The following is a 27,427-nucleotide window of genomic DNA, read 5'->3' as shown; positions in this document are numbered from 1 at the left end:
TCGGCAGTCTGGCGTTATGAGTGATTTGCTGGTACTGCGCTAGCCTTGCACTAGCCTAGCACCACGAAACTCTTCAAATATAAGGACTGCATGAATAAAAAAAAAACATCTCCAGAAATCAACAATACTGGATAATAGGAAATGAGTCCTATGTCAAAAATCCTGAAGTATCCCCCGCCTGAACCAAGTGCATTTTCTCCAGTTCGACTTGACCCAAATCCGAAAGTTTACAACCTGTAGGCCAGTGTAACACCTCATTTGAAAGACCAACAAAACTTATCTAAATTGTTCTTTGGAATTTTTTATCCATTGCTTTTTGTTGTGTTTTTGTTACAGTTTGGTGGCTTTTTTGTTGCATTTTTGTCACACATTTTTATCACTTTTTCGTCACTTTTCGGTCACTCTTTTGCTCTTTTGTGGCTTTTTGTGTTTTTTATGCTCGTTTTTTGTCTCGTTACTGTTGCAATTTTGACACTTTTTTCAAGAAGCTGATTTGCATGATGCCAAACTGGAGAAAATGTGCTCAGTTTAGGCGGGGGTTAAGAGGTTAACCCCATGTGCAGTGGTCACACTCTCCCATCATCAATACAAGATCTTGGTGAAAAATGAATGCAACACTGTATCTGTTGTTGGCAGGCGCTTAAGCTAAAGGCTTTCCAACAGAATATTTTTGTGTTGCCTTTTTTTTTTGGTCTAGTGCAGGTTGAGATAAAAGTGTGTTGTGCGTCTCCTTCCAAGCTAGCAAAACAACTCGAGCAGGGCTTTTTTAGTTTGGCAAAAGTTTGAAAAAGTTGAATTGTGCAATTGCAATACAAAAGCTGTGCCATTTTCAACTTCATAATCTCCACACGGACTCTAATGGCAGCACTCAACTTGTCCGTGACTCTCGAGATCAAACTTTGTAGTGACGCCACATACTAATGATTCTCACGTTTCCTTCCTTTTCCCAAAATCACCAATAATTTCATATACAGCCCGGAGATGCCGAAGGATTTTTTTTTCTCCCCCCCCCCCTTGATACACTTATTCTTCGCACTAATCAACACTTGTAGGAGCGCTGCAGATTTGCAAAGTGAGAGACACTGTAGCGAGGCGCGGGGGATTGAGAGATGTGTACAGATGGCCAGGGAGGCGGCGGAGGAATGGCACCAAGCGCTGTCGAGAGGATCCATACCAGCTCACTGCCAGCTCTTTGTTCTAATAACACAAGGCAATTTCCACTGACCTTTGTGGGGAACGTAGCGGGCAGAAATGAGTGAGTTAAGGATGCCCCACAGCATAATTGCTAAGGAGATTAAAGTTCCCTTAATTGCTTTTGGCCAACAAGTGCAATTTTTCCTCCTTTTTTTCTTATAATTAAAGTGATTTAAAATATTAATAACTATGTCCCGCGTAACCCTGTACACGTGCGTTACAGTAGCAGATGATGCAGATGCGGTGCCATAAACCATTCTTTTAAGGTGCAAGGCGATACTTATGAGCACCCCCCTCCCCTCACCCGCCTGTTGCTGCCAGAGTGCTCATTACAGCGCCTTGTGTGAAATATGCAGATGGGCAGTCCCCTTCCCTCTCCCATCAATTGAAGCAAGTGATCGATTTATCTAGATCAATGCCTTGCCGTGTGTGGGTGTCGAGCTCAGATCCACGGTCGAATCATTAGCACTTGCCGTAGATGCATAAAAATGTGGAGACTTAAAAAAAAAAAATCCAACAAAGAACAAATGCATTGGTAAACATAATCAGGAAATACTTCTGATCCATGTGAGTGACTCCCAAGTCCAGAATAAAGGCTGTTTTGAATGCAGAGCCACTTTAATCTGACAGGAACATTGTTGTGAATATCCAAAAGGAATAAATAAGTTTACCTTTACAGATATTTCCAAATTCCGAACAACTTTTACCAAATTTCTTCCTCCTTCCTTCCTTCCTCCCTCCCTTCCTTCCTTTATGCTTCTTATTGAAAACTATTTTATTTTTGTCCATTTTTTCTGATACAACCCTGTCTAAATTTAGAGCCCACACAAGTACTCGGGCACAGCTAGTACTACTGGCTGAGCTTTTGTGTGTGTATTTTTGCAAACCACTTTTCTGACATTTTCCCAACATTTTCCGAATCTGGCTCCCCTGAACACCCCCCCCCTCCCCTTACCATCGCCCTGCATCCATACAGCGTGTCAGCTCATATTTTGTGCTATATTTCTCCCATGTCCTCTATATGCGATCTGATTTATCTGCCTGTCAGTGTGGTGCTCATTTGGTTACCCCCGTGACCTTGCTGCCCCTCCCTCCCCATCCCTCTTCTCCCCTGTCAGGCCCGCGCTGTTTGGATTGCAATTGTTTATCCATTTTTCGCGTGTTTGCTCTGATGAGATTGACCGGACACGTGGAGGCGCATAGACACATCGCAGCCCCGCTACACCTACACTGGCAGGACAAGGCTGGCCTCTCTCCCGGGTGTAGTTAACGTCGCGATCGATCCGAGCTCCGGTGTCCATGACGATGGGCTGCGAGAGGCCTCAGAGAAGAAGGCGTACGTTCTGTCAAGTGCATCTGTTTACCTGTCACTCAGGGTCAAAAGCGCAATACTGATGAACAGTATTGAGGCAGCATATATACATGTATATGTGCTGTGTTGAAGTGTAGCAGTTACTCCAGCTTTAGCTACGACTAACCAAACTTTGCTCAAAGACCTGGAGATGGTTCGCCTGATGCCGCACTGGAGCTGCCCACTGCTCCTGGGACTTAAGTGTAGGCGGAATATCCCTTTGAAACCGTTACTGACACAAATGTGAGAAATGATATTTTGTGAGTTTTCATTATGAATATTTTCAGTATATTTCAATATTGAAAAATTACAATATTTGCGGGTAGAAATCATGCAGAGCCACGTTCATATTTTAAGGGTTTATTTTGCTTAGAACTTAGATGTAAATTGACAACAAACAGGATTCTGGAAATGTTATTTGGTCTTTGAGAATTAATATTAGGGAAGTATCAGTTTTAAACAATAGGGAACATACCGCCTTTGCCTGATCCCGTCAGATCTCAGAAGCTCTAACGGTAGGGTACCTGGATGGAGACTGTTTGGGAACACCAGGAAGCCTGGGTTGAATGTGTGAGTTAAGGCTCATTCATACTTCACAGGACGCAAGAACTTCTTGTTCTTGCACCCTCAGCTGCAGAAGTCACTTTTGCCTTGTGGCCATGGAAACGTTTTGTAACTGACGACAATTCCATGGCGACAAGGCAAAAGTGACTTCCTTTTGTTCTGCAGCTTAGGGTGCAAGAACAAGAAGTTATTGCGTCTTGTGAAGCATGAATGAGCCTTGAGTGGTTGGTGGTGAGGGGCCGATTGCGCAGACTGACAGCCTTGCTTCTGTCAATTTACTCCCACAGGGCAGCTGTGGCTACAATAGTAACTTACCACCTCCAAATATGGAATGAATAAGGCAATGTAAAGCGTCTTTGAGTGTCCAGAAAAGCAGTATAAAAATGAATGCATAATAAATCAGGTTAGAAACTGAATATTAAAAAAAAATCATTCTGCTAAAAATAAAACTTGTGTCTCTAGGTGCTTCTTTAAGGGTAGATGTTGTCCTTATGAGGAAAAAAGCATATTGAAGTTTCCATTTTCTCCAGAGGTAATCTTTGAAGGAAAGTTTATTCAGTGAAGTAATAAAAGAGGTTATTGTATAGTGAAAACTTCTATTTTTACAGACCGATCTAGCCCGAAACCTAAAGTATTTTGCCTGCTGTATCTTGGATTCCGGCACATCCAGAGAACAACCTCAGCAACTCTCATTATTATCCACAAGTACAACTCAAAATGAAAAAGCCTCAAACCACACTTTTTGTCACCAGGCCAGTGAAGCTCACACTGGAGCGATGACAGAGATCATTTTTATTTGTGTGTGTGTGTGTTACATAACATTTCTAAACTTTATATACTGATATCTGGCATTTTCCTTGCAAAATCAGCAAAAGGTGCAGCCGTATCTTATTTGAATGGTTCCTTTTGCTTTGATCCTAGAGCTTGAGTCCTGTTACCTGTTGCCTGTTGATGAAAGCGATAGCAAACCACCAGCTCCTCGAGTAGCTGCCCCATCAGTCAAGGCCTTTACAACTTTTGCTTTGTATCGCCAGGCAAGTGAACTCTGCCAAGGCCCTTTCTGTATTCTGAAGGACATCAATAGTAAAAAGCAGTGAAATTGATGCATAGTGAATAGTATAGTGTTTTCCTTCAAGGTCTTCTGCATCTTGTTGCTTTCCTTTTTTGTATATAAAAAAAAAAAACTTTTTTCCACTGAAAGCTTGGCAGAAGTGGCTCAACATTTTTTCTCTCTGTGCTGTAGATCAGCAGATGAGCTGAACAAAGGGGTGTAGGTAAACAATATGCAGCATTTATTCAGTTCATTTGATCCACCCTATAGTCAGATCATTTACGTATTGTTTTCCTGAAAGCAACATACAAAAGCACCACATTTAATCCAATTTATTATCTTTTTTGACCTATTGATCTATTGCATTAAAAGCATCATCCATGACATTTCAACTCAAATACACAAAACAACATAAAGCTCATCTATTGGCGCTATAGGCTACACAAAAATACTCAGAATACAAACTTTTCTGTGCACTCAAATAAAATTAATAATGATAATTGACTCTTATGCCTGCAGGCTTTTTCGATTTGTCTAATTTATTTCGATAATTTGTGTCTGGCCTAAAAAGTCACATCCCGCGTCAGCCTACCACTGCTTTAACTTTCCAAGATGGAGGCCAAGATCACTCTGAATGACGACCAGAATGAGTGGTAAGCCGCGGCGAGCCTAATTAGCAGTCGTAATAACCTGGGCGCTCGGGTGGTTAAGGCATGGACCCAGTGGCCTCATTCTCACCGCGTTGTTGATTGATCGAGCTGCAAATACGTCAGACATAATTATTCTATATTTTGAGGCCCCTCTCCAAATAGAATTTATTAGATTTGTCTTTGTCCTTGATTCCCAAATCTGTGGAGAGTACAGTGAATCCTCTGCTCTCCCGCTCCTCTCCCCCTGGTGAGCGGGACAGCCTGATTGTGTCCACGCGTCCCCCATGGCTCGCACTATTTAAAGACTTGCTTGTTAACTTTCTTTTGTCTTGGCCGCGTAGAGGACGATTGTACAGAGGGTTTAGGCTCTCCATCCCAAATCTGTGGCATTTAAAAAGGCGGGGATGTAGTCGACTGAACGAGACAGCTTTGTTTGGTCCGATTTGACAAACGGATTATTGTTGTGAATGAATGGCTGGAATGTGCAAATGTTTTCTAGTTTTCGGCAGATTTTATTGTAATCATGGTATTATTAACAGTACTGTCGTTTGGAAGTTTTGTTGAATGACAACAGTGTCTTCATTTGTAACCAATACTTTTATTGTTGAGGGCACCAAAGTCGCCCCTGGTGCCTGTAAATGAATGAAACATACCAGACTGTATGCATGGGCGAATTCCTATGCATTGTCCTGCACTCACTCTCACAAACACACCTTTGCTCTGCCCAATCCCGTCAGACCTTGGAAGCTAAGCAGGGAAGGGCCTGGTCGGTGCTTGGATGGGAGACCGTTTGGGAACACCAGGAAGCCTAGCGAATGTAGTGAGTGAGTGAGTGGTGGTGTTCGGAGGGGCCGATGTAGCTGTGGCTACAATAGTAGCTTACCACCACCAAGTATGGAGTGAACTAATAGTGCAATGTAAAGCGTCTTTGAGTGTCCAGAAAAGCGCTATATAAAACAAATGCATTATTAGTGGGCTTTTACAGTGCGGCCATTATTACTTTTTGCTGCGATATCAAAGTATTGATTTTCATGAAACCTTTATGAAGTATATTTACCTCTTAACCACCACCCGAACCGCACACATTTCCTCCAGTTTGGCATTATACAAATCTAAAAGCGTCAAAATAACAATAATGAAAACGCAACAAAAAAGTGACAAAAACACAATGAAAGAGTGACAAGGACGTACAAGAAAAACAACTATAGCAAAATATACTGACAATATACTAAAAGACTAAAACGAAAATACGACAGAAAAGCAACAAAAAAAAGTGATGAAAAAGCCACAAAAGTGTCAAAAACACAACAAAGAAGTGCCGACAGAGAGCGACAAAAACATGAAAGAAAAAGAAAATTGAAAACACCCGTCGACAACGCAACAAACATTTCACGATCAGTTTTGTAGGCCATCGTTTTCAAATGAGACATTACACTGTTGCTCTCCAGTCGAGAAGCTTTTAGGTTTGGGTAAAGCCGAACTGGAGAAAATGTGCTCGGCGGGGGGGAAGAAGTTAATTGAAAAGGATGAATTAAAGTTAACTAACTTACTAATCAAATGAGCCTTTAAGTTGCCATTTTTGCACATCCATCCAGTATTTTATAAAATGAGATTATTAATTTAGCTTTTGGTTGATTGTGAGCTATTTGCAATAGGCCTCTATTTAAGGTAAACATATGACTTAACATAATAAAATAAGATAAGATATGCCTTTATTGATCTCACAATGGAGAAATTTGTTACATTCAGCTCTCAGAAACACTCAGGGTGTACAGAATAGACAAGTATCGTGATAAGTATCGGAGCGTGACAAAAGTGTATCGTCCCAGCTTTAGAGGGGACCCTACAAAAACACTTTAATATGGTCTCAATCTTGTAAAAAAAAAAAAAACATAATAAAAGTTTATCTAAAAAAGCCTGCGTAACAACCTTAAAACACAAAAGAATGGAAAACAGCTCCTGCTCATTGTATGTTGCGGCTTCAGAAACAAAATATTCGCTTTGGCAATCCGCTGAAAGAAAAGCAACAAAATATCATACGAATTTGTGCAACTTACTAACCGTTCCAACTGGAAAATGCTTGAGTTGAGTGGGCACTAGAGAACATTGACTTAGCTATAACAAAAAAAACAAAAACAAATGAAACCATTGTTACACTGCTGCACAATCAGTTAAACGTTCAAACACATTTTTATTCTAACAACAAAAAGACCAATCTGCTTTGTATCTGCAGTGAGGCCTGTTTAATTTTCTGGAAATCTTTTCATTGCTCTGACCAGCACCCTGTGACTAAAAGTGGGCTTTTACAGTGCGGCCATTTCGCTGAGAGCATTTAAAGCAAAGGTATGAGCATAGTTTTAAAAGCCAAAAAAGAGGCATTTGGACTCTCCGGGCGGAACAGCCCACTGATTTAAAGCTATTGACTTTGGTGAGCGCTGCAAATTAAATGCTACTTACCTCTATTGTAGTTGAATGGGGGATATACTTTCCAACGCGCACAAATACAGCGAGCTATATAACTATCTGCTCAGTACAGCCGCCAGCAGACAAGTTGGACGTAAACCAAAGCTCTGCTCAGCAAAGCCCACGTATTTAAGCCAAACCTGCTTCTGGGAACGAGGGCCCTGTATCACTGTCAGTCATTGCCATTTGTTTTGTCTAACGCAGCGGTTCCCAAACTGCGGGGCGGGTGTCAACGGTCGTGCGCAGACATATATCTTGTGGAAGTAAATTCATGCTTGTTTATGTTAGTTTGAATCCGGCTTAAAAAAAAGTGCTGCTTTTATCTCGGTCGATTTAGTTTTGGTTTAGGACTGGGTTTAGTTACGTCCTGGATTAGAAATATTTAAGATCAACATCATTAGTCCTGGTTTCATCTAGTTGTCTAGTCCAGTATTAGTTTAATCACGTAGGTGTAGTTAATGTCCCGATGTTTTTGTCGACAAATGAAAATAAGGGGTGAAAAACATCTGAACTTCCAGTGACACAGTTTGCAAGTGCCTCAAATGATATAAATTTACTGTCAAAGGAACAGGTCTGTGCTTTGTTCATGTGAGAGACTCCATGAAGCAGTGAATATGACTAAATATGTTTGAACATTTATTTATTGAAGAGGAATAAGATTAAACATCTCGTTTTCGAGGGGGCGCTCGTTTCCAGGTACAGAAACTGACCTTGCAGCGGCAGTCAAAATAAAACAGAAAACGCATACACAAAATTTTTTCACTCATCCCACCATAGAATTGACACATACAATATGTATGTACCAATACACACATCTGGACACCAGAAAACACATATGCACATATAAATGAAGAAGATTAATGCTCTATGCTTAACATAGCTTTCATTTCACCTCATTTTAAAGGGGCTAGACGCAAGTTAGCCATTTTACACTCACTACTGCCACCTCAGGTCATATGTGTAACTGCACCTTCTATATTAAGCTCCGAAGCAATACCGTTTTTAGTGACAGTGCAGGATTTTAGAGGCAGTTGTGATGAATAGGTCTGGGCTCATTCTACACATTAGGACATTGTTGGAACATGTAGGGGGAGGAAAATACTTAATTTTAACATTTTTAAACTCCGTATAGTCCCTTTAAGGGGATCAACACTGTCAGTGGTAACCACTGTAGAGCAGTGGTGACCACCGATAAAGCTCCAGCATCTGTCCTTACCTGTGCCCTCAAAACAGTACAGAGGTATAAAAAATAATAATTAAAAAAACAAAAATTTAGAAACAATTGCATGTATTCTGAAGATGTTGAGCTACGGCATTTTTAAACATTGGGAAGGAGGTCAGAGATCGAATTAAAATTGGAAGGTTTTTCCACTCATACAGTGCTTTATATTGAAATGCGTATCTTCCTATTGATTTATTGATTTGAGGAATGAGAAAATAGAATATTGTATAGATAATAATTAATTGTAAAGCTGATTCAGTGCATTTTAGTTTTGATATTTGTTGACTAAAACTAGACAACAACAAGATTGTGAGACGCTTCCTGGCGAAATCTCATTTTATTCTAAGGTCGTGCATGTCTGTCGTAAGTTCGACAATCATTAACATCTCCCTCCCTCCTGTCTCTCTCTCTCTCTCTGTTGTATGTGTAGGTCGCCCACTCCCTCCGACCTCTTCCTCCTCCCTGCTCCCTCCGTCCCACCAGTCATCGTCCTCCGCCTCCCATCACCCCTCCCCCGGCCCCTCCCCGCCCATCAGGGAGTGCCAGGTGCCCCTCCTGGAGAAGAACTCCACCCACTCGCACCTGGACCCCCACCACCCGGAGGACTCCTACCTGCTCCGGGGACAGCCCTCCTCAGCCGGTAAGAAGAGGGGATAGATAGATAGATAGATAGATAGATAGATAGATAGATAGATAGATAGATAGATAGATAGATAGATAGATAGATAGATAGATAGATAGATAGATAGATAGATAGATAGATAGATAGATAGATAGATAGATAGATAGATAGATAGATAGATAGGGGCGGACGGACAGACGGATAGACGGATAGACAGACAGACAAAGAACATGTGTGGGTTTGCTGAAGAGATTGGTTCGAAATATGTCGTCTTGCATGAAGAGTAATATTTGCCTTATATTACACTCTATTTCACATTTTGACATATTGAAGTCTCAAACATCAGCGCAACCTTCTTCGCCACAGCCGGCATTGTGTTTGTTGTCAATCTATCTCCACTCTTTGCATTACTGTGTCAACGCCATAATCTACAAAAATTCTAAGCTGCCAAGTTCTAAAATACAGCCCGGCGCCTGAATCCGTTTGAAGTTTTTACCCCTGTTTTATCGCTCCACAGTCTTGTGAAGCTGGGAACCAAACCAAATCACAGTCATTTTGCGCTATAAAGAGGATAATGGATCATAATTGGATGTACAATTACCACAGAGGTATAAATCATACAGCCGAAATGGTGCTTCATTACGCATATGGTTTCATGTGGAGAGGAACTGTAATTTTCTTAATTGTTCATGATTTTTTTTTTTGTTTAAGCTCATGTTTAAAGTATGGAAAGCTATTAAAAGAATACAGATTACTATAATGACTATAATAAGCGCAGTTCAAAGCATTGTGACTGAACCTGGCGTCTAATATTTCATCATCACTCCATTCATGCTTTCGCTGTTGCCCAATGTTGCAACAAGACAATTTTCTGTTTATTTATATAACATTACAAATTTCTCCAAGCGATGTCAGCTTGAGTCAACCAATTACGTTCTCTTGGTGCAATAAGAGACAATCAGAATAATATATAAGCTAAGGTTTACCCCTAGAAGTCACTCAAACCCCACTTTTCTGCTTTACATTTCAGTAATTACTGTATGGTAGCCCAGTCTTGTGTGATAAAGACATGTTTAGCTCACGTGGGGAAAATGGTTTACGGTTAACTTTAAATTATACATACACATCATTATCATGTATTGTTATGTTACCACACCTTTGCCATGCTGCCTATTCTTATACTCTTCCTGTCAAACCTGGCAACTGGAAGGTGTTGTCAATGATAATGCACTGACTGTCAATCGTTTTTGGCCAGACCCGCCCCTTGATTTTGCGTCATCTTTGCTTCGTCTTTCCTACTTTATTGGCTGTCTTGATTTCCCTGCATGTTTTTTGAGCTTTGGGCAAACCTGGTGTTTCAGTTAGCCCCGCCCACTTCAAACCCTCTGCTGTGGTTTGTCTGTGGGAAACATAACAGAACAAGTTTTCTCCATTGTGCACTGCCCTCATTGATCTAACTATGGCCTTGCTCAAGACACCCAAAACAAACTTGTAGCATTGCACTTTCATACTCCGGTCCATTCTTTTGTGCATCTCCCTTTGCCTTAATGCAAACTTCACACCTACTCTACAATGCATGACCTTGAATAATAATTTGTATGCATCAAAATACCCCAAAAGGTTTCGCACAGGCTGAATAATAAGGAACAACTCCTTTGTTTCCCCCTCCTTTTGTTTTGCCCTCCTCATAACAAAAATCGCATTATGAGCGCTATGTGTGTTAATGGATTACATTTAAAAAGCAACCTTCCCACCTTTGTCACCCGGTGTCAAAAAAAAAGAAAACGAATGATGCAAGTGAACGCAACCCCTGCACAGAGCCAAGCGCACGGGCACGTATAGTAGACGTGTTTGTACTTATTTTTCCATATGACATTAATATTGTGGCAGACAGTGAGAGGCGAGGGGACGATGAGCTTTAAGTGCCGCCAGGAGGATCACCGTGGCATAGACAAACTTGTTAGTTATTTTCCACAGGGCTAAGCTCTTTCCTTCACCAATGGCCACTCTCTTGATGGTTGTTAGAAGCCAGGTGCTTGTATCAGCAACCTGCAGCTATTTCTCATCACATTCAGGAAAACGTATCAAGCGTTATGTGATTTCCACTGACAGGGAAACGCGAAGCACGAATTCGCTTTTCATTAATGCCACCTGGATATTGAAAAATAAAAATTGTGCCGTGAAAAGTAGGGGTTAAAGTTGGATATGAACAATTAAAAGAGTCAAAGCAAAAAAACGTTCGCAGTGATCAGGCGTGATGTTTTACATTATTATGCATTTTGAAATGTCTTTGAACACCTTTGCTTGAAGGCTTCGTGTTCTATAACGTATTGATAATGCATATGTGTTGGAAAGAAGACATTACATCCGTAGGTGGTGGAACAGAGCGTTTTGAGCGCTTCAGAAGGAGACGGACTGAAAATGTAGGATTACACAAACAAAAATAATTAATGAAACAAAATAGTATATATTTTTTATGAAGAAACAATATTAAAATCAAGGGATGGAAAAAGGTTAAACGGTTGATTTGATGATTTGCTCTCAAAAATAAAGCCCTATGTCCATCCATGTCGCTCTTTATTTGCTTGCAGAGGCTTTTTTTAATATGTTTTTTAGGTATTCAGCGGGGTTATATTTAGCCAAACCCTGATGGGAGACCGCTGTGTGTGCCAGGGCTAGGAGGGTGCAGGGGGCGGGCACAGAGAAGTCCTAATGTGATTTTTGGTGGAATACAATCTATTGTTAATGGCGTTAGGCTCTCCTTTGATCCAGTATAAATCTTCATTAAGGAAAGGCCCGGGTCCCAGGTTCAAGAGCAACGTGATTAGGAGGCTTTTAAAATGACGTTACATCAGCCTTCTAATTGGTTTACTGTTTGCTGGGGCAACATCAATCATTAGCCCAGTAACCGCACAGCAAATAAATTTGCTCTGCCACTGACACCCTAATGGCAGACGCTGGCAAAGAGAGGAGAGTTGGAGGCTTTTTCTTCCCTTTTCGCAGTACACCCACACGTTTTGTTCCCGAGCTTTTTGCTTTCTGTCTTTCTTTCTTTCTTTTTCTTTTTTTTTTTTCCTTTTTCCGCTGTGTCTCTGCTGAGCGTGTGTACACAGAGCCACGCAGACAAAAGCAGGGCAGAAAACAGAGAGGCGAAGAGGCAAATGGGAACGGGGATGGAAGCAACCAAACTTTGACTTTTTGAAGTTGTTTAATGAGACATCTTGCACGCGGAACGAGCATTCAAGACGTGGCGGTAAAAATAGATGAAGGAAGCTGACAGAAATGTGATAGAGGAAGGGAGACACCAAAAACATAGGTTAGAACAAAACGCTTTTATGATCAATTTCATAAATTAATAGAATGTGCATAAGGGGCGCATTTGGTAGAGCGGGTTGTCTCATGATTGGAAGGTCAGGGGTTTGAATCCCGCCTCCTGAAGGTGCACATGTCATTGTGTCCTCGGGCAAGACACACCCTCCTTGGCCCCAGTGTCTGCATACATTGGTGTATGAATGAGAGAGTGAATGTAGTTGGAAAAGCGCTATATGAGTTGAGACCATGACCTTAATTGTTAAAGGGACTATACAGAGTTTAAAAATGTTAAAATTAAGTATTTTCCTCCCCCTACATGTTCCAGGCATGTCCTAATGTGTAGAATGAGCCCCGGCTTATTATACTGCCTCTAAAATCCTGCACTGTCCCTCAAAAGGGTGTTAATTCGGGTCCGAAGTGCCGTCATAGTGCCGCTTAATATAGAAGGTGCAGTTACACGTCTGACCCGAGGTGGCAGTAGTGAGCATAAAATGGCTAACTTGCATCTAGTCCCTTTAATGTTTACTTTTTTATGATAACATAACGATGCCCCGATCCAGCTTTTATGATAACGCCGATATCCGATATTTACTATGGAGGACCGTGGCTGCCAAAACTATAAATATATACATAAATAAATAAATAAATAAATAAATTTTAAAAAGATAAAATTTGCAAAGAAATGCGTGCAATTATGAGAATAAGTGCATTTATTTCTGTATTTATTTATTTATATATTTATTTATTTCTGTATTTCTGTATTTATATATTTATTTATTTATTTTTATATTTATTTATACATTTATTTCTGTATTTCTCTATTTATTTCTCTATTTCTGTATTTATTTTTGTATTTATTTATTTATTTATATATTTATTTATTTATATATTTATTTATTTATTTCTCTATTTATTTATTTATTTTTGTATGTATTTATTTATTTCTCTATTTATTTATTTATTTCTCTATTTATTTTTTTATTTATGCATTTATTTATTTATTTCTGTATTTATTTATTTATTTCTCTATTTATTTATTTATTTCTCTATTTATTTATTTATTTCTGTATTTATTTATTTATTTCTGTATTTATTTCTGTATTTATTTCTGTATTTCTCTTAATGAGATGCAAATCATGGGGTGGGTCGGGATGCCTCTGCTGTAAGCTCATTGGTCAATCTTTTTCCTTGCTCCAGAGCTTGTCCAGCATAGACGGCCATGTTGAGATCACTGTGTTCTCGCTATAGCCATGTCAGAACGAAAAAAAAAAAAAAGCATTCTTCCATATGCAGCAATTGCATTGTGTGTGTGTTTTTTAAACAAATAAGTAAATTATCCTTTGCTCTGGGTCGCTGAACAGCCTCCATTTTGGAGTGGTGAACGGTTGCATGTTGGACCTCAAGCATATCTAGTTGGGGACTGCTGTGCTATGTTCTAATGAGCTGAGAAGACTGGCGGACAGGAGAATCTGTAGTGTTGACTATATTATTTTCCGTTTGGATCAGTTACGTAAAGTCCCGTCGCCAGACGTCAGTCTTAAGGCGGCATTAGTACTACTATAAAGAACATATTTTTCGGTATTCGCGTAGCCCTGGCGCACACTGATCATTACATTAAACATAATCAACAGCAAATATGACCAGACCAACTACAGCTGTAACATCAGTCCTCGTGGCGTAAACGTCAGTAGGCCTACATGCGTTTCTCCGAGCTGAGCCTCCTCATCAACACATCCTTCTACTCAAACTTGAACTTTTGAGTGAGGTCCTTTTCAAAAGCAGCTGAATGAGCTGGGCCTTGCGTCTGTGCAGAATACTGCGCCGATGCAACGAAAACACGTTTCCGAGCGTGGAAAACGACCGGACTCTGGGGCTGTAGAACGAGCGCCTGCACCCCCACACTCCCCTCCACACTCCCCTCCACACTCCCCCCACACACACCCCCACACTCGCGCCACCGTTTGTACCATGAATATGGCTCGGTCAGTCTCTCTCAGCCTTCACTGAAAGCTCCAGTGTCTGAGTGTAAAACGCACACTTCGAACGCGGGGACTTTTCGGCGGACTTCAGCGCTTTGTAGTAAAACACACACGAGCACCTGTCACTGCCTTTGCCTCTCACGAGCATCGTGGACTCTCGGGGCGGAGGATGATCGTTGATGCCCCTCTATCATATCACCTATATTTTATTTTGTGCCCAGACAACACGGGAGCCGTGCGCAATTGCGCACGAGCGCAGCTTGGAAGGAACCGTGCCAGAGAAAGGGAGAGAGGGATGAAATGCCGCCTCCGTGCTAGAGGAGGAAATAGTTAGGCTACTTGTTGTGGAGTTTGGGCTGGTCTAATCGGGCAGAAAGCGCGAAAGTAACACTGTGCAATTGAGTGATCTTTGCCCAATTTGTAGTGGTTTGTAGTGGGCACACGCATCTTGACAGCATGGCGCTTCTCAGCGCACGCCTGTAATGTACATGTACGCACTTTGCGCGAGAGAGCTCGTCGCGTGCGGTGTATTAAACCGATTGAAAGCGCAAAGTAACACTTCGCACATGAGTGATACGTATCTTGGCCCGGTTTGTCGTGGTTATCCGGCCATCCTGCATGTTTTCTAGTGGTTATACCCGTCGCTATGGGCTGGCCATACGGGGCCATGCCCGCCCCCCCTGACACAGATGTGGTGTAGTAGACTACGTGATACGCAGACATACGCCGTATAACCACGAGACGGCCTGCAGAACTGCTGTACAACCACTACAAATTGGGCAAAGATCACTCATTTGCACAGTGTTACTTTCGCGCTTTCTGCCCGATTAGACCAGCCCAAACTCCACAAGTAACCTAACTATTTCCTCCTCACGGAGAGAGAGGACCGGCGGCATTTAATGCATGTAGGCCTACTGACGTTTCCGCCACGAGGACTGATGTTACAGCTGTAGTTGGTCTGGTCATATTTGCTGTTGATTATGTTTAATGTAATGATCAGTGTGCGCCAGGGCTACGCGAATACCGAAAAATATGTTCTTTATAGTAGTACTAATGCCGCCTTAAGACTGACGTCTGGCGACGGGACTTTACGTAACTGATCCAAACGGAAAATAATATAGTCAACACTACAGATTCTCCTGTCCGCCAGTCTTCTCAGCTCATTAGAACATAGCACAGCAGTCCCCAACTAGATATGCTTGAGGTCCAACATGCAACCGTTCACCACTCCAAAATGGAGGCTGTTCAGCGACCCAGAGCAAAGGATAATTTACTTATTTGTTTAAAAAACACACACACAATGCAATTGCTGCATATGGAAGAATGCTTTTTTTTTTTTTTCGTTCTGACATGGCTATAGCGAGAACACAGTGATCTCAACATGGCCGTCTATGCTGGACAAGCTCTGGAGCAAGGAAAAAGATTGACCAATGAGCTTACAGCAGAGGCATCCCGACCCACCCCATGATTTGCATCTCATTAAGAGAAATACAGAAATAAATACAGAAATAAATACAGAAATAAATAAATAAATACAGAAATAAATACAGAAATAGAGAAATAAATAAATAAATACAGAAATAAATAAATAAATGCATAAATAAAAAAATAAATAGAGAAATAAATAAATAAATAGAGAAATAAATAAATACATACAAAAATAAATAAATAAATAGAGAAATAAATAAATAAATAGAGAAATAAATAAATATATTAATAAATAAATAAATACAAAAATAAATACAGAAATAGAGAAATAAATAGAGAAATACAGAAATAAATGTATAAATAAATACAAAAATAAATAAATATGTAAATAAATAAATAAATACAGAAATAAATAAATATATAAATAAATAAATACAGAAATAAATGCACTTATTCTCATAATTGCACGCATTTCTTTGCAAATGTTATCTTTTTTAAATTTATTTATTTATTTATTTATTTATGTATATATTTATAGTTTTGGCAGCCACGGTCCTCCATAATTTACCAATACCAAGAGACTTTCCAAGAGACTTTCTTAAAAGTGTCTTTCTCTGAGTGGAACATTTAATTGACTTTTCTCCATTTTAAGATCAATAAAGTCACATTTTATTGTCATGATGTTACAGATCAATTATCAATTATATCTATTGATAAACGGATAAACATTAAACAAGGATCACTGGACTTTTCTACACTTAATTATCCTTGGGTATGTGACAGGCTTTAGGTTACATTAATATAAAAAAGTCACATTAACTGATCATTACAAACATGTTAGATCAGTTATTTCTTAAACTAAAATACAAACACTTGGCTTCAGCAGTGTTTATTATTGTATTAGGCGTCTTTAGGTATTTCTATCATAGTTTCTGAACCAGCCTTGATTAGTTTTCGTTAGCATTAGCATGGTCCCGCTAGCTTTGACATGCTATTGCTAGCGCGGCATTTTGCCCAGCGATCAAAAATACATTTGCGGAGGTTAAAACTAACAGTGATTGAATTCTCCGGGTTCTGAGCTTTAAAATGATAAACAGCATGCCCATATTCACAGACAAAACTGGTATCGGTTCAGTATCGGATATTTGTAGCCGATACCCGATATCATATTTTTTCCAGTGTCGGCTCCAATATTCGGTACCAGTTTTGGATAGGTGCATCCAAAGAGCATCCAAGGCTTTGTATGGTTGGGAGATGACATCACGCTATTATGAAGACCTACAATATTCACACAGATGGAGTGTCAGAGAAAAGTTATTTTTTGGTTTTTGGTGAGATTATGGGCAAAATCGCTGATATAAATCATACTTTGTGTACTTTGTGACAATACACTGCTTCCTGGAATCATTTTTATTTTTCCGTCCATGTTTTATTGTGTCAACTTTAATAGTAAAATCAAGGCTAACCTGAAAAGTAGATGAACTAGCATTAGTAAAACGCTACCTGTCTTGTTTTCTTGACATTTAGATCTTTACAGCCTATTTCATTTACATTCCGCTCAAGGTCCCATCCTTTTCTTTTCTTTTTTTTCTTTTTTATTACAAATATGTGTTTGTAAACAGCTGACAGGAGCACGCGAGTTATTTGGATAGACACTGGGAGAACAATATTGAGATGCGATTGTAAGTGCGCGCTGCTTCCCCGCCAGGACCCGCTGATCTAATGGGTGCGGAGAGAGCGCTTGGCTTGGGGGCGTCTATTAAAATGGGCCTAAATGAGTTTAGAGTGGCATCCTGGCAGCGCATAAATACACGCTGGCATGTAGGAATACACAGGAAACAGCTGAGGGGGAATAAAACACCTATAAGCACTTACTGTTTGTGCGTGCGCTGTGAAAAAGCCAACTCGGTGTGAGAAAGCGGTAGAGTCCTGTCGAGTCTGACACTGGGCAGGAAATAAACCAAACCGAGCCAAGCCAACCCAACCAGAAACGGAGCACGGAAATAATCCATCAACCTGTTTGTAAACATGTAGACCTTAAGGGAACAGTCTGCCGAAATAGCCTGCGCGTTGTAGTGTTCTGCAATCGCTTTGGTTTAGGAGCTGTGAATAAATAAATGATTTAATACCGTTATTTTGAGGTGAAATCTGAAGATGGTATCAATCCTTCCATTCATTTGAACACTTCCTTATCTTGTTCAGCTGTGTTTGAATGGCAAATCTCTCCTTGCTTTGAAGTAGTGTGAGACATGAGACAATTTGCATGTTTTGTCTTTATTTCTCCACCCGCTATAGATGTATTACTTTTGCAGAGTTCGTATATTGTTCTTTATAATGATGTTCCTCCGGTCCACACGGTCTTGGTGGACTGCCAAGTGCAGCCCTGTGTTTGGATGATTTAGACCAGTGGTTCTCAACTCGTGTAGCTTTGGGACCCACCTTCAATATATCATCATGACATACTGTGACCCAAATAAAAATATTCATTTATAATGAAAAAAAAAATAATAATAATGTTGACCCTGTTACACTGTGGAGTGTGTAAGTAGGTTTTCCTCACACTGATCAAATGACACAAGCATTGATCATAAGTTGGACAATCAAAAACAATCTATACATTTGTTTTAATCCCGCTGCTACTCACGGACTCGTGGCCCACATTTGGGTTCTGACCCACCTCTTTTGCGATTGATTTAGAGAGCTAATGTCAATGGTTGTCATCCCACAGTCGGACACAGCCCTTACTTTTACATGTATTTCTTTTTTTTTTTTTCTAGTAGGCCGCTGCTACTTTGGTTAACATTTTTAGTCCTTTTTCTACTTCTCCTGTTTATGCATGCGTTGTCCAAGCCCATTGCAGCGTGAGCGTGAAAAAAAACCTGTAGAATCCTGTAGAGACTAGACACTGGGCAGGAAATGAGGCAAACCAAGCCAACCAGAAACTGACCACAGCGAAATAATCCTCAAGCTGTTTGTATATGTGTGTGCAGCAAAGTAGCCGGCCATTACCGAGGCTAACAGGTGGACAGGCCTGACTGGTGCTGCTAGTGAAGCGTGACAGGTGAATGGGAACAGAACGTTTGGGTGGGATTTGGGTCCGTCTCCGAGTGTTTATCTGGGAATACTGTCTGGCTCGGAGCACCTGTCTGCCTCGCCGTCGGTATGTTCCCCGGAAGAGGAGAAAAAAAAAAAACACCGTGAGAGCCGGAGACGACCAAACGGAGCGTAGCAGATCGCTCCTGGAAAGAGCTAGCGTTAGCGCTTGTCTCTGGCCATTCATTATGCATGGGGAACAACGTGAAAGCTATTTATAGATGCAACCCCCCTCCTCTCTCGCAAAGTGGCTAGCTATGCGCCTTGCCAGGGAAGCCACCTCAAGTCACTGCCGGTGCGATGAATGTTTAATGGTTTGTTGAAACAAATCTACAGAAACAAAGAGATAACAAAGTCGTGCCTCCCCTCCTTTTGTGTGCAAATGGTGTTCGTCCAAATAGTGCTTATCTAAAGGTGGCATTTGCAAACTGTTGTTTTGTGCGACTTTGCAACATTGTTAGGAGAGAAAGACGAATGCGCCTTGTGTGCGGCTAAATCACTGGCTCCTAATTAGACGCAGTTGACTAGCCAAAGCAGAGGCCAAGTGCACCCAAATAAGGAAAAGATGTTACTGTTAGTATTGTTTATAGAGGGGCTATAGCAGGGATCTCCAACCAGTAGCTCGCCAAACGTCTTCAGGTGGGTCGCCAAAGACTTTCTACATCCCTACACGCTTGATAACTCAAATTTCAGATGCATTTTCTGTTTGTTCTGAATGCTGAACACAATTTGTGAGCAGTTTGTTCAATATAGTAAAGTATAAGGACTGAACTCAAGTCACTTTCTTTGAAATACCATCTTGGCAAGTAATTCTTCTGCGAAAACTCTACCAAAGTGGCATTTTACACAAGTGTTTTTGAAGCATAAGTAGCTCTCTGATGTTCATGTTGTGTAGCTCGCCTGGCAAGCAAGGTCGGAGACCCCTGGGCTATAGCTTTGTGACGTTGTAAGTGACTCAGTAGAACTCAACAGAACTAGAAAGCATTTTTGTTCTCATATGGAGATTTGACTCATACTTCAATCAGTGCCTCAGAGCAAGTATCCATCCCCAGATCTTTTGAGAATCTTAGTCAGGAGTGGAAGGTTTTAGCTTGAGAGCTGTGAAAACCCATCCAGGAATGTTCCATCTTGAGTTCAGGGAAGGGCTGTCCATCCGTGCCATTGTGAGACAAAACTAGTGGCTTCCAAGAGATTTGATCCATCTGCGTGAAGACATTAGAATACTGTGCAAGGAAACCCATTCAGTATGTTTCATCTTGAGTCCAGTCCAGCTTTGTCATTGCAAGGCAAAACTAGTGCCTTACCAGAGGTCTGCTTATGCTCATAATGTGTCTTTATCACTGCCCTTTCTTTGTTCAAATCTTCTTAGACTTGTACTGAAGAATAAAGCGGGTTGAGAGAATTAAGTCTCTTTTGTCAGCAGTTGCTTGTTGCTCCGGCTTTTACCTCGATCTCTCCTTTGCATTGAGCCCTGCGAAGAATGACAAACGAGTCGCGGGTGACATTCTTTGACAGAGGACATACGGCTCACGGGAATATACCACCTCAAAAACTCCACGAGAATCTCAATTAGCTCACGGTGGCGGCGTACGGGATAGTTTTTTTTAAAGGGACGTGATGATATGGGGCGTGAAATAAAAAAGATGGAGAGACAGCGAGCGGCAGTGGAGAGAGGGAGGGAGGAGAGCTCGGCCCCTGTCTGATCTCTTTTTAAATGCTGATCCGGCACTCCTGTCCCACACACTTATACAGACACATCCTGCCCCTGCGATTTCTCCGTTAACCACAGAGAATGTCAATAAACAGTTTGCACGCCCAAAGCAGCAAAGGAAAGTGCGATGGTGGTTGCTAGTCCCATATAGAAGAAAAAAAGAGGGAGAGGAGAGGGGGATTTCGAATAGACCTGGGAGAGGTGGGTTTATATGCAGGTATAGCAGACATGAAGGTGGTGAGACGTGATTGGTTAATAAATAATTTGCCCAAACCTCAAAATGTTCAATAGACGATTACTTCTTTATGAGCAATGGTGAGAGTAAATGGGGAATACGTGGACAAAATTTGCTGACCTTAGCCTTTGCAGAATTTAAAAGAAGTTTGGAGTTGTGATGTAAATTTATCGGTACCATAGAGATCTGCCATGTTAGTGGGCACTGGTGAAGGTTGTAAGAGGAGGAAGAGCCAACTTGTTAGGTACTAGTAAAAATATCTGACACACTGCGGTTACGATATACTTTTATGTGAATGATAACTTCAGTATTTGACATTGTAAAGCCTCAGTTGATTTATTATTCTGGAATGCAGGAAGGCTTTAACAACACAATCTAAAGCTCTATTATTTGTCTTAGGAAATGTGCTTGATTTTTTCCTCATTGGTTGGCATTGTCAAACCCACTTTTCGCAAATGTCCTATAAATGTAAAGCAAAATAACCAATAATTGGCTAGAAGACTGAAAGTGCAGTTAAATGTTGATTTTGCCGTTGCTGTGGGGCACATTGTGTTTTGACATGAAATGTGCCACCCAATTAAAATGGCCTTGCCTTGCCAAACCTTCTCAGATCATGTACCTTAGCCTCCGTTCCGTAACATTGCCGGATAAATAGCTTCTAATATTGGTTCTCATTTTGAATAATTGTTACAAGTTAGTGTGTTTTATAACCAGCCATCACCTCTGTGTCCTAATCCGTTTAGACGCCGGTCCATCTTTCCCATTGTCCCTCCCTCCTGCCAGTTGGCCACACACATGCTTATACAGCAGGTTTAACACGGTGTGGCGATCCCCTGCCTCTCGTCGCCGCAGTGCACTTTACAGGGGGGAGCCAGGTTAGCAGACAGGCTAATGCTCTTGTGCTGAGAGAGGCTGGATCCTTTTGAATTGGCGAACATAATGAACTTCCAGGGATTAGCCAGCGCCAAGCCCTCCCCCCTCTCCCTCTCCCTCTCCCTCTCTCTCTCTCTCTCTCTCTCTCTCTCTCCCCCTCTCTCCCCCTACAGTCGCGGGAGACCTTGGACAGAATAAACTGGGTCAGGCACGAGAAAAAAGAAAAAAAAAATCGGGTAGCTCTGAGTTGTTTCCAGAGAAGTAGCTCGCAAAAACAAAACAAAAAAGCTGTTGAGAAAATCTTTTCATGCTTGCTGTTTACCCACAATGCATAGAGGGGAAAAGAGCGGAAAGAAAGGAGCGTGAGATAAAGTGGAATAAAATGTGATCTGCTTGGTTGCTCCCTAATTGCGGCGTTTCCACGCTACATGTTTTGGCTTTTATCAGACTATAGCTTCCTGGTAAAATGGTTGTTCCTATTAGAGCCACCTGCGGGTTGTACTTATGCAGTTGGGCTAAACTTGAGACTACATCCATTTGGCACAACAATATCTTGCCACAAGTTCTTTCTTGTCTTCATGTGCAACATTTTACAGATAATTATGGTTGTGAAACTTTCTTTGAGGTCAGTTTACGCAAGTTAAGCAAAAATCTGGGTTGTTGTTTTTCCTCATTAATAGCAAGCTGGTGATCTGATGTGTTGATTTGCATAAGCCCCTCTGAAAAACAGCTTCAGCTTGGTTTCAGTAGCTGATCTCATTTAGTCACACTAACCTTTTGCATCAAAAGAAAGGAACAAAGGACAAAGCCTTGCATAGATGAAAGTTCTCACAAAATTCTTGATTTATTCCATTTTGTATTCTTCTCCTTGAGTTTAAGTGTCTAAAAACGTTTCTGCTGGCCATTATGCACTACAAAAAGTAAATATCAAGCATTGGCTTAAATAACGTCCTTCATGTGGATGGATGGATGGATGGATGGATGGATGGATGGATGGATGGATGGATGGATGGCTTAAATGACTTGAATTGAGGAAATATATCTTGTTTTGAGGGGTTTTCACTCATTTAAACCTTTTTCCTGGTCTGACCAAGATTATTTTGCTAGTTTGAGAACATTTCAGACTGGTTCTACAGTAAATCTCGCTTGAAATAAGAAAGTAAATGGGACAAGACCATTTTTCTTACCCCATTGGCAGAAACTTATTTGAAATAAAGGCGAAATGTATTGAAACGAATCAGAAACATCTCAGAACAAGTGAAATAATCTAGGTCAAATGCCCAACTACATCTTAACAAGTGAAAACAACTAAAATGTGGATTATTATGCTCAAATTGAGACATCTAAACTAATCTAGTAAATTACTTTTTGCAGTGTGCTTACAGTATTTCGCCCTGGTTAATGACCTTTGTGTGATGTCAATGAAAATGTATTCAAAGTTGGTGTTAAAGGTTGGACAAATGGGTCTGGAGGGGTGGAAAATAAAGTCAGTTTCCATAGCAATTAACCATTCGAAACCTTTTAAACGGTCCCACAAAAGGTGTCCACAAAAGGGAAAAGTCATGTAATTGAAATCCAAGAATAGGTCAGAGTTTAAGCGACCTTGACAAAGATTGAGAACAATTGGGACGGCTATGAGAGCATATGCTGCGGCTCTTCAGTCAGTCAGTCAGTCAGTCAGTCAATAATGGCTCAAGGAAGGAACAGGTAGCTCCTGAGACACATGTGAAATGAAGGCTCCCACAATATATTATTAATGACCCGTATAAGGGGTGTAAATGTGGTAGGCAACAACTGAAACCAGATTTCTCCGGCAATAATCATCCCTGCATTCCTGGCCTTCCCACTTTGAATGGACAATACATTTTTTTGTTCTTTTTATAAGCGTTATCCCGTCGCCGAGTTGTTTGAAATCATTTGATGGATCTGGGGTCTCCACGAGAATACATTACTTTGAAAAAATCACTCAGGGAAGCAGAAAGCAATTTGTGTTAGATCTTAAATATTTCTTTGCGGCGCATTTGCAGGGACGTCAACAGTGTTTTGAAGGCTGAAACTTTCATTTTACATTCCGTGCGGTCCTGTTTGAGTTTCAGCAAATATTGATTTAATGCAAAAATGAAAATACAATTGGTTTGGTTCAGTTAAGGTGAACGCAGCAAAACAAGCCCCAAAGGATTTCAAACGGCAAGAATCCAACGTTATACTCTGAGCATTTACATTTTTTTAACATTATCTTTTTATATAGCCGGAGGTTCGCGGATAATAGAAGACATAATAGCATTTGCATCTTTTTGTTTTGTTTTATTTTTTAGACATCTCACATTGTTGCCAGTCTTGACTAAAAATGTGTGCGTAATGTTTGGAGGATTGATGAATTCTGCTTTCAAAACTTACTCCCTGATGGTGAAACAATGCCGAAAGTCTTGCACACATGTGCCAGGCAAAAAACAAAAAAAAAGAAAACCTGTGTATTTTTTTCCCCTATACAAGGTGTGCCATATATTATTCATCCATAAATGATTGTGAAAAAGCTGTTCAATATTTATGCACAGAAAGTCACTGGAGCAAACATATGCATTTTTAGAGGGAGCAGAGGCTTTGTGGGTCTTTGTTCTTTGTAGCCTGTGATGTCTCCCTGCCTTTTCCAGCTTTTGTTTTCTATACACCGTAAATTGTGTGCATTGTTAAAAGCGCAAGGAGATAAAAGTGTTTATGAGAATATGGTATGGTAAAAATGCAAAAAGGCATAGGCAAAAACGTCCAGTCCAATGTAATGTATATTTAAAACTGAGGCGGCAACACATCAAAAAAAATATCTAAACAATAAAGAAAAGTCATTGAAGTTCATGATCAAAATAAAAAATACCAGGAGGCGACTGCGCTACCGGCTAAACTGTCACCAACTAAACGGATGGCAGTTTGGATGGTCATATTCTGTTGGTGTATCCATGGACATCACACGTAGCTTATAGTAGAGCATAAAGTATGTGGGCGAATGTGTCAGCGAGGGCAAGCAGCAAGACAAACTATTCCTGCAAAATTGGTCTGTATCGCAGTTAAATTGCAGGCAACGGACAAAAGTGTGTATTAAATTAGCAGAGTAGAAACGGAAGTACAATAGCAGCAGTAGAGATAATTATAGGTGCCAGTTGTTCCTTTTAGTTGTAGGTTAGGAACCAGTGGTTTTGAGTGACCATTTCTTTCTTTCGTCTTATAACATGCACCGTCCTTCTCCTTTTTCTTCTTCTTCTTCTTCTTCTTCTTCTTCTTCTTCTTCTTCTTCTTCTTCTTCTTCTTCTTCTTCTTCTTCTTCTTCTTCTTCTTCTTCTTCTTCTTCTTCTTCTCTTTCTTCTTCTTCTTCTGCTCTTCCTGGTTTTCCTCTTCGTCTACTTTTCCTTCCTCGTTCTTCCTCTTCTCCTTCCTCCTCCTCTTCTCCTACCTCTTCTTCTTTGTTCTTCCTCTTTTCCTTCCTCTTCCTTTTCTTTTTCCTCTTCTCCTCTTCTTTCTTTTCTTCTACTATCTCTTCCTCTCCTTCTTCCTCTGTTTCCTCTTCTTTATCCTCATCCCCTTGTGTTTCTATTTTTCTAGTTCCTCTTCCTTTTCCTCTTCTCCTTCCTCCTTTTCATCTTCTTCCTTGTTCATCTTCTTCTCCTTCCTTTTCTTCTTCTTCCTTGTTCTTCTTCTCCTTCCTCCTCTTCCTCTTGTGCTTCCTCTTCTCCTTCCTCTTCCTTTTCTTCTTCTCCTTTCCCTTTTCCTCTTCTTCCTTTTCTTCTTCTGTCTCTTCCTCCCCTTCCATCTCTTCCTTTTCTTCTTCTTCCTTGGTCTTCTTCTCCTTTCCCTTTTTTCCTCTTCTCCCTTTTCTTCTTCTACCCTCTTCTTCTTCTTCCTCATCTTCTTCATCATCTTGGGTCAGTTTGATTGACCATTTCTGTTGTCCTTGTCCTCCTTTGCCACCCTCTCCATCTCGCTCTTTCAAATGAATTTTAATTCAATTAACTCCGAAATAATTGAAATGAACAACAATCAAAGCTTTATTGGCAGAGAGAGAATAATGAAGTTTCCGTATTTAAATGAGCCCACAGCCCATATGATGCCGCTTGCAGGTGCGCAGCCACATACATGCATACGAGAGGAGCTGCGCGTGTGTCTTTCATCCCAGGAGCGTCTTTGCCTGTGCAGACAGATGTTCTGTGTCTGTCCCATGTCACTGGGGTCAGCTCCTTCTCCTCCTCTCTCCTTTCACTAACAGCTGCTATTCTGATTCCTGCACCCTCAACCCCACCCACCGGGGGCAGCAGAGAGGAAAGAGGAAAGAGGAATCGGGTCGCCTTACATCTGGAGAACAGTGCTGCTAATTTGCCACAGAATAAAAGTGACATAAGAAAGGCAGACACGGATTGTCTCCAAATCGAAAAATCCCAGACCTCAAAAGCACAAAGACAACAGCATCAATTATTTTAGTCACAACTGTAGACTGAAGATTTGCCTGTTCATTTGTGTCTTTGATCAGTTGACAATGGTCGACGTGCCACAGTTTTGAAATCTATCCAGGATTGAAGTGTAAAGTATTAGTTTTTTCCCCCTTAAGATAATCTCATTAAAAGATTTTTAATAACTTTGCAGGGGACCTTACAATATTAGTGATTGCCGATCATAAACTATAACAGTATATTTAAAAAAAAAAAAGCTGAAGCTGGTCATATTTTCATTTGCACAGTGGAGGTTTTGGGCCTCGAGTGAAATTGATCCTCAAAACAGAACTATGAAAGATAAACATGATAAAAATAATGATGACTAAACAACTTGGCCAGAGCATTTCCTGAACAGAAACAATATCTATTTAAAAGTTATCCAAGAATTACATTTAATGGACTTTATGTCATATGATAATGTCGCAGCAAGTGGCAGGTCTGACCGCGGAAGCTTGTGGGAAGTCGACTGTATCATATTTTTAAGTCTTAAATTTTATCAACTCGACATGTGCACAATCTGCCCCAAAAGTCCATGACTGTGGCACGGAGCTGCGTGGATCGATTATGTGCATTTACAAAAAAACAGAGAATCTGCTTCCCATATGGGCTACAGTGTGTGGTTTATAGATTTTCTTCGGGGCACACATGCTCGGGGCGCGCTCAAATCCCCCTCTGATTTCGGGTGACGTGTGAATTGCGTGGCTCTTGTCTGCCTCGACACGGTTTGGTTTTCAGGTCTCACACTCAGAAGTCCATTAGCTCAGTGTTGGAGGGTGTGCTGCTGATATTGGATTCTGGATGACATGTCCACCCCCCCCCCAAACGTGAATGTGGTAGATGAGGGGCCATGCTGTGTTGAGTGTTCTGATATTGCTTTAGCCACATCCAGGACAGATTGTGCCTGTCTATTGGGGTACGCAAAAAGTGAATGCAGGACATCGGAACTCAGAAGAGCAAATAGATAATAGTTTTGCACCTACTCATTTTCTGTATTGTCTGTTCAGTGTTTTTAGACCTATTATTATTAATACAGAAGTGACATATTTCAGCAAAATTTCTATAAATGTGGGCTTCTTATGGGGAAATTCTCATAATTAGCTCTTACAATTAGACAATGTATGAGACAATACAGACAATTACATTTTAGTTTAGAACAGGGGTGCCCAAAGTGGGGCCTGCGAGCCAAATTTGGCCCTCCAAAACA

The 27,427-nt window shown here is 40.8% G+C and overlaps 1 protein-coding gene across 16 annotated transcripts in view; it reads left to right on the top strand.

The window, feature by feature from the left end:
- tenm2a (teneurin transmembrane protein 2a) overlaps positions 1 to 27,427 on the top strand; it is a 385,466-nt gene that overhangs the window by 240,897 nt on the left and 117,142 nt on the right. For 11 of the 16 annotated variants that reach the window (XM_079556152.1, XM_079556155.1, XM_079556154.1 and 8 more), the window contains one exon: positions 8,926 to 9,135. The exons of the other annotated variants lie outside the window; for them this stretch is intronic. In XM_079556152.1, the coding sequence (XP_079412278.1) occupies positions 8,926 to 9,135 (210 nt within the window). The remainder of the gene's footprint in view (positions 1 to 8,925; positions 9,136 to 27,427) is intronic. 16 annotated transcript variants of the gene reach the window in all.

This window comes from Gobius niger (genome assembly GCF_951799975.1).
Source record: "Gobius niger genome assembly, chromosome: 5".
NCBI lineage: Eukaryota > Metazoa > Chordata > Actinopteri > Gobiiformes > Gobiidae > Gobius > Gobius niger.
This window is presented reverse-complemented; position numbering and strand designations above follow the sequence as displayed.